The following is an 8,269-nucleotide window of genomic DNA, read 5'->3' as shown; positions in this document are numbered from 1 at the left end:
ACGAGAGAAAAACTTATTTATAATCTATGCATCATTTCAATAAAATCTTTTGCTGCAGTTCGGGCTTGATATCATTTAGTTATGCTATTACAATCATGCTGGGGCTGAAAGACACACTTGCGCACAACTGTTGTGTGTCGTTCGTGCAACTAAATAATATCCCGGACTTGACGTTCAACCATTGATTTTATCTCTCATAGCATCAATCCATTAACCAAAATTATTATTTTACACATAATAGTTTGTGAACCAGAAACCGAGTCTTCGCTATTCCATATAAAAATGAAATAAATTCTTGCAGGAAAATCAATGAAACAACATGAAAAAATTTCTTTCAATCTATTTTAAGACCTTCTTAATGCTAGTAAATGTTGTTATGAGGAAATTTCTTTGTTGGAGGAAGTTTTATTATGAAATATAGGATCAACAATTTATGTTCTTTCATTATCTAACATACCGACAATGAGAAGATTCACAATATCTGTAGAAATATTAAATAAGGGATTATCATGACTTCTTTAACAGATATATCCACGAACTCCCACCGATTATGCCATCACTAATGAATTTATATTTTTGGTTTTAAGAAATCTCATAATACTGTTAGAACATTAAAGGATCCCATTTGGATTATTTACGAAAACCAATGAAACAATAATATTTTTCAAATCCAACTTTCATTCTTGGGAATGTAATCCCTCAACTCCAACTGATCAACCATAACTTAAAGGTGGTTTAAACTAGGTTTCCATCCTTTCTACAGTCCAAAGTGTGTCTTTGAAACTGCTTTACACGGAAATCTATTTAAATTACATAGTTGTATGAAGAAAATACATTCATAGATGTCTGGATATTATGCATAACTCATGATGCTTCTAACTATTTTCATAAAAGTATGATTTTTCCTTTTGCTATACACCATCATGCCAAGGATAAGTTGGCCTTGTGTGTTGAACAAAAATTCCAATTTTTGAAGATATTACGCAAAAGATTTAGGATATTATCCTGTTTTGTCATACCTTTCACAATTCACCACCTTTGTCAGACTTTATGATTTTTATTGTCTTTATAATTGGCTCTCAATTTCAATAATGAATGTTCGAGAAAACATCCACGGATTGAGATTCATAATGCAATTGATAGATTACAAAATAACGCGAAAAATCATCAGGTGATAAACAATTTTATCTTCCAAAAATTGGACCATTAAAAGTCTACAAAACAATCATAATCAACAATTAATAAGAACAAAAGTCGAATTTATAATAAAGATAAATGACAATTAAGCTTAAAATAGTTTCATACCTTCAATAGGATTTTACTGTGGGTAAAACCTTATCAAGGAACAAAGTAAGACATGAAAAATATCTATGGATATTTTACATTCTCATAATTCAACATTACGCCTGTTAAATACTACAACTAGAACACCTGTGGGAAACTCACGTCCTAAAATGTATTAACAAACTCGAATAATTCTAAATATGTTCCACCTAATATAATGTAAATTGTAGTCACCCGTGGGTGGCTATTATTTCACATGTATATGAAACATTTAGATAACCTTAATGCTTGTTTAAACTTGTGAACCAAAACTACTTGTGAGCAGCATTGTTCTAATCGTGAAATCAAACTAAGATGACTCAAAACATACAACACTTACAAGATAAGAGTTTAGCATCACTGTGGTGATAACTGAACTATCCAACAAACATGTACAATTGCAAATATAACACTAACTTTTCTTGTGATATTGCACAGTCCCACTGAATGATATGGACATACTTGATCTGACCATAAATTTAGTCGATTATCAACATTTATGAGTAACCCCAAAACACTAATCACAAACATTTATTCAAAAGAGTGTCATAGATATAAATTATGAAAATACCAACGCCCCTTAATTGAAAAATATCTAAACATGGCGAACCTTTATTAACCCAAAACATGCATTAAGCAAATCTGTAAGTATCTTTCAATAATGAAATTTCATTGAAGAAAAATTCTTTGATGTATCACTAGTTTAATTTGATGCAAGCTTAAAAAATCGTGATGAATAAGGGATAGTGGATTAAAATGAAGGGTGTTAGAATAGGAAATGAAGATCATAAATTTTCACAAATATGGAGTAACTTATCCAAAAATAAAATCTCAATTCTATACAGAGGATGCAATAAGTTTCGGATAAAACAACATAATAATATATTCATGAAAATCTGAAAAACAAAATTCATAATGGGTTACTCAACTCGATAATGAGTTAATTTAAGTAAATTTTGTTTTATGCACTTTTAAAAAACAATGAAAAATCATATGTATCATTTACTTAATCATGATCTTTATTTTTATGTCTAAATGCTGTCAAAATTGACACTCAGATTAGAAAAATGAAGAGAAATGACACTAGTAATTAGGACGTAAAAGGATTCAGATCCATAATTTATGACCAAATAAATATCATATCTTTCAGTATTTTCTTAAACATGTGAACTCAAATCACCTGTGGGTAATTTTTGTTTTAATATATTTAAGCAAAACAATACCATAAGCACTTGACGATATAATGGTTATGGTTATGCCATCATCATAAAAATTCGGTAATCGCTAAACCTCACCCTTACGGTTTGGCGAATTTGTGCTTACAATAATATTATGATTATTTCTATGATAAAACACTCTAGTATCACTGTGGCGATACCTAAAGAGTCTCGACATAATATCTTAAGCTCGTAATCTTATTATCAAATAATCAACACCGAGGGAGAACCAACTCAAATCATTTCATAATACACACACAAATTTAATGGTGTAAAAATTAATTTGAATCATAAAATTTGTCATAAAATCATTCGATAAAAATCGGCTTGGATCGTGCAATATTTTCGATAAAGAGGAATCACTGTAAGAGAATCATATTTCGTTAGTAAAATCCATTTCATAATTTCTGAACACTGTCATCGTAATTGGTTTTACTTACAGGGCAGCTGTATTTATCATTTGGTTCTATAAACAAAAACATTTATAAAAACAAAAAAAAAAAAGAAATCAATTGCAGATTTGCATTAATGATTTTTTTTTATGAAGGGTAAGCATAATTATGATTCATTTTTTTTGGGGAAAACTTCTCTACTACTGTTCACATTATCCAACATTAGTGCGGATGCTGAATTAGGTTTATCCCATGAATTTCATTATCTTGGATAGCTTCTTACTACGTACACATAAAACCAAAATGGGTAAAGGCCGCATATGGAGAGACAAGACACAAGACTAAAACAGGTGTACACTTGATGTATGGAACTAGATATAATGACACCGGATAAAACAGTAAGCCGGGTCTGGTCAAATTAATGGTCCGAACTAGATCGGGTAAGAATTAAGTTGGATCGGCTTGGATACTGGATAGAACCGAGCATCAGTTGACACTCTTCAGTTTTCATTTGGTAGGTTTTCATTTTTCAGGGTCACTTGAAGCAAATTGTTAACACTTTCTCACCTATTACTGACAACAATTCATTTGGGCGCATTAACAAATACGAAGACACCCACATGTCCATTGTTAACAATTTAGAGCTACCAAGAAACAACCCGCATGTCCATTTTGAACAAAATTAACTAACCTAAATAAACTACAGGCCTACAACGTCCCAGTTTTTTTTCCAAAATGACGGAATAGATGATCAAACCTAAAAAAAGTTAAAATACTGATGCGGCGGAAATAGGTTGATACGTGATTTGCAATACATATTATTGACGATAGCGATCTATTATGATAACACAAAATTGGTCAAAAAGACCAAAAGTGAAAAATCCTGGGTGAAATAGATTCTTAGCTTTTGATACTGTTCATATAGCCAAAAGTCAGAAATATACTGTTTATATAGCCAATTTGGATATTTCACTCAGGAAAATTAAAATAAAAAAATATGTGTTACCTAAAATACCCCCGAACTTTTTAAACTCTTCTTTTCAAAGAGAATTTCTTTCTCTTTTCATAACTCCTCGTCCCTGAGCTCCTGAGAATTCCTCACCTGCAGAATTCGATCGAAAATTCAGAGCTTGTGTATTCTTTTTTTCATATCTGGTTGATCAATCATGGTGATTAACGATTCTTGAATCGAAGATTATATTACTCCACTTTCAAGTCATCTAATATCATCAACAACCAGTAACACAAATCAGTAAGTTTCAAGTTTCAATTAATCCAATTTTGATTTCGTTTTTGTCTAATTCTTTGTAATGCATATCTGGATATGTCGATTTTGAAGTTTCTTTATCAATTATTATGGGATTTTTGACTATCTTTTGGTTTTAGTTGTTGATTTTGATTATCTAGGGTTCTACTAATAACCAATTATCTTTTGGTTTTAGTTGGTGCATGTAAACGTGATTATTTGTTTATATCCAATCGATTGATTGTTTAAGCCTGCTAAAACAATATACACAGATTCAAACCAAATTGATTAAAGTGATAACAGAAAATGGGCTAGATGATGGATGAAACTAGATGTTAACTGAGATATGAAACTAGATGATGGATGAACTGAGAGATAACCAAATTTCGGTGTTTTGATGTGAACTGAGAGATGGCTATATGATGGATGAACTGAGTGATAACCAAATTTCATTGTTTTGACGTGAACTGAGAGATTCCTATATCATGGATGAACTGATTGATAACCAAATTTCATTTTTTTGATGTGAACTGAGAGATGAAACAAGATGATGGATGAACTTAGGTCTGCAATTTGTTTTCTAAAATATTAATCTATTTGGAACTCAATTTCATCCATCATCTACTTTCATCTAAAACTGGACTTTTGGAGATGCTTTTTTACTTTTGGTGTCTTTTTCAACTAGTCATTTAGATGTGGTTACTGAAAAAGATATGCGTATACATTTAAATACATAGTGGTATATACAAAAAAAAATGGTAAATAGTAGTATGTCAAAGTGAAAGCTAGGCCTTACATTGTATGGATTCATCCTACACTTCAGTTATAGAGTTGTTGCAGAACATGGTGACAAGGTAGTCTGTCTGCCATTTAGAGGAGCTTCAGTTATACATTCATATTCATAAGATTTGTTTTATATATTTATTGTAGATGGATCGTCATTTTCTTTGTGTGGTTATCCGGGGGACGGATGCATGTCCATACCATGTTAATGTGAAGTCAACAGTTGATGAGTTGAAGTCGCGTGTTTGTTCTTATTGGAATAACATTTCACCGGACTCAATTCAGTTTGTATTTGACTATGAGGGAAGAAGCAATGTTGTTAACAGTGATGTGAAGCTCTGTTCTTTCTTGTCATTGTGTATTGTTAACCAGTTGTCTTTCTTGGAGCTTCGTTTATTTGAACGTGTTCCTATTCGTGCTCCTGATTTTGTTCGTGAACCTACTACGAGCGAGTTTCGTTTAGCACCAGACCCCAGCAGAGATCAGTTGGTTAATCCTTGTCATATTCCGAGCAGCAGTAGAATGAGGGAGTTTCGTTTAGCACCAGACCCTTGCAGAGCTCAGTTGGTTAATCTTTGTTATATTCCGAGCAGCAGTAGAAGGAGCGAGTTTCGTTTAGCACCAGACCCTAGCAGAGTTCAGTTGGTTAATCCTTGTCATCTTCCGAGCAACAGTAAAGTTACTACTACATCTACAATGACGGAGTTTCTTTTAGCTCAGTCACCTATTCCTTCCTCTCAAGAGCTTGTTTCTTCTCAAGATATCCCCATGTCTCAAGAACGTACATACAATGGAAAGTTGGCAATTAAAAGATCTTGCAAGGCGGCTGAATGGGAGTTTATTATAAAAGGTGTTGGTCAAGATTTTTATGGAGGACGAGATGAAGCTCGTCTTGTTGTTGAGAAATATAACCATTTTTTTGGTCGCACGGTGAGAGTCGTCAAGAGCAATCCAGAACGATTTACGGTGGAATGTTATTACAAGGAGAAATTGGAATGCGACTGGATGTTCCATGCAGCTCCCAAGACTTCCAATGTGAAGGGTCACTTATTCCTCAAGGCCTATAACGGGGAACATAAATGTTGTGCTGGTTATAGTGATGGAACAAAGGCTGATCCGGTTATGCGCGAACTTATCAAGAGTTTGATATTTGAGCAGATTGAACAGAATCCCAACAAGAAAGCCAGGGATATTGTTAGAGAACTCAAAAGTGATTATGGGTTGGAAGTGAGCTACGATCAGGCGCATGCCGGGAAAGAATTATGTTTCAAGGAATTGTATGGCGAGGACATTAAATCATACACTGACTTGAGATGGTGGTGTGAAGCCGTGAAGAAACACGATCCAGGTAGTAGGGATGATTTAGTTGTTGAAGGTGGCGAGTTTAAGAGTTTGTTCTTAGCCTTCGATGCTTGCATCTCTGGTTTCGAATATTGTCGCCCGGTACTGTTCTTGGATGCAACTTTCCTAACTGGAAAATTTAGGGGTTGTCTTATGGCGGCTACCGGGAAGAATGCGAATAATGGTACGTCTTCTTTTATTTTTGATGTCATAATTTTTTTTTATGTCAGATTATCACTGGATGAAACCGGTTTCATCCTTAACTGGTGAAGTCAAACTACATAATGAAACTAGTTTCATTCTGTACAATAGAAGTTTCAGTCAGTTTGATATTATTTTATTTTTTTTTTGTGTTTGTTTTGTTTCTGTAGGAATATTTCCTATGGAATATGGTATCGTATCAGCTGAAACTGTTGAGAATTGGCATTGGTTCTTGAAGAAACTAGAATCTATCTTGGGTCCTCGTGTACTTACTTTTATTTCGGATCGCCATGAGGGTTTGATCCAAGGGATTCGTGATGTTTTCCCAACTTTCTATCATGCTTGGTGTTACCATCATTTGAAGAATAATGTCCGCAGTAATACCAACAAGAAAAAGGGAGAGCATTGTGCTGCGATGGGTTTGTTCAAAGAATGTTTCTATTCATCGACTCATGAAGGCTTTGATCAGGGTATGCAAAATTTGAAGGATATGGGATGTGATGGTCTTCACAAATTCTTGAGTGAGATTCCAGTGGAATGTTGGTCCAATGCACATTGTCTGGGCTGTTGTTACGGCGACATGTGTTCAAACATTGCAGAGTCCTTTAACTCTTGGATCAAGGAAGCAAAAGGTATACCTATTGCAACACTTGTTAACTGGATCAGACTTAAAATTTTGGAACAGATGAGTACAAGGAAGAGGAAGGGGGTGACGTATAAAGGATTCATTTGTCCCATGCTAGATAAAAAAATGTTGGCTTCCATTCGTGTTGGTGTCCAATGGAGAATAACCAAGTCTGGTGACATGGAGTGGGAAGTTTTTGATGGAAAGCACACTCATGTTGTTAATATTGCGAAGTTTCAGTGCAGCTGTAGGGTTTGGTTTACTGAGCAGTTCCCTTGTGATCACGCTATTGCGTGTATGCATTCAAAATAACATCAATGTTTACGAGTACATTAATTCGTATTTCAGCATTGCTAGATTCCGTGCTTCGTATGATCGTCCTATCAAGCCCATTCCTGATTACGACAAGCCTATTGATGTTGCTACTGGAGATCTCGTGGACCCACCAACTGTCGTAGGAAAAAAACATGGTAGGCCGAAGCAGAAGCGGATTCCTAACACAGGTAGTGCAAGTTTCAAGAGACCAATTACGTGCGGTAACTGCCATACTCAGGCACATCATAACAAGACGACGTGTCCTCATCCTCCTGCGAAAAAGCAACGTTAAGTACCTTCTTAAGAACATCTCCAGCCTTCATTTCTTCTGTGCAGCTTTTTACCATGATATCTTTTATTATCTTTTTACCATGATATCTTTATTAGTTTATTCTTCTCTGCAGCCTCTTGTTGCACATTTAAGATTCATTTACCTTGAATTATATTTTTGCAACTAGTATTTACCTTGGATTGTTTCTTTTGTTCATAAAAATATATCTTATGGAATTATTTTTTCAAATATTTCTCTTCATTTTTATAGTATATATCTTTTAGTCTTATGTTGATTGTTTAATTGTACATTCCCTTCAGTTTTTCACTGTAAAATTTGAATGTCTGCGAAGATTCAAATTTAATTATACAGGATGTAACCAGTTTCATCCTACCTATTCTGGAAAAAATGAGATTTTTGGCCAGGATGAAACTGGATTTCATCCATCACATATGGACAGAAAAAACTATTTTTTGTCAACCTGCACACTCTGAAAACAGTTTTTATACAGGCTTTGATGTAACCAATTTCATCCAAGCCTGGTTACAATCTGAA

The 8,269-nt window shown here is 34.1% G+C and overlaps 1 protein-coding gene across 1 annotated transcript; it reads left to right on the top strand.

Annotated features, from left to right (window-relative positions):
* The first annotated feature begins 5,657 nt into the window (after nucleotides 1-5,657).
* On the top strand, nucleotides 5,658-7,735 carry LOC113326250. The gene is made up of 3 exons (XM_026574012.1): nucleotides 5,658-6,486; nucleotides 6,674-7,367; nucleotides 7,477-7,735. Exons 1-3 carry the CDS (start codon nucleotides 5,658-5,660, stop codon nucleotides 7,733-7,735), a joined length of 1,782 nt encoding a protein of 593 aa, XP_026429797.1.
* The last annotated feature ends 534 nt before the right edge of the window (nucleotides 7,736-8,269 follow it).

This window comes from Papaver somniferum, unplaced genomic scaffold (genome assembly GCF_003573695.1).
Source record: "Papaver somniferum cultivar HN1 unplaced genomic scaffold, ASM357369v1 unplaced-scaffold_10, whole genome shotgun sequence".
In the NCBI taxonomy this organism is placed as follows: Eukaryota; Viridiplantae; Streptophyta; class Magnoliopsida; order Ranunculales; family Papaveraceae; genus Papaver; species Papaver somniferum.
This window is presented reverse-complemented; position numbering and strand designations above follow the sequence as displayed.

Excerpts from the sequence above, each read along its gene's own strand:
- LOC113326250 (XM_026574012.1), top strand. The coding sequence starts at position 5,658 with ATGACGGAGTTTCTTTTAGCTCAGTCACCTATTCCTTCCTCTCAAGAG. Across the intron at positions 6,487-6,673 it reads CGGGAAGAATGCGAATAATG|GAATATTTCCTATGGAATAT; the intron begins GTACGTCTTCTT and ends TTGTTTCTGTAG. Across the intron at positions 7,368-7,476 it reads GTTAATATTGCGAAGTTTCA|CATTGCTAGATTCCGTGCTT; the intron begins GTGCAGCTGTAG and ends TTCGTATTTCAG.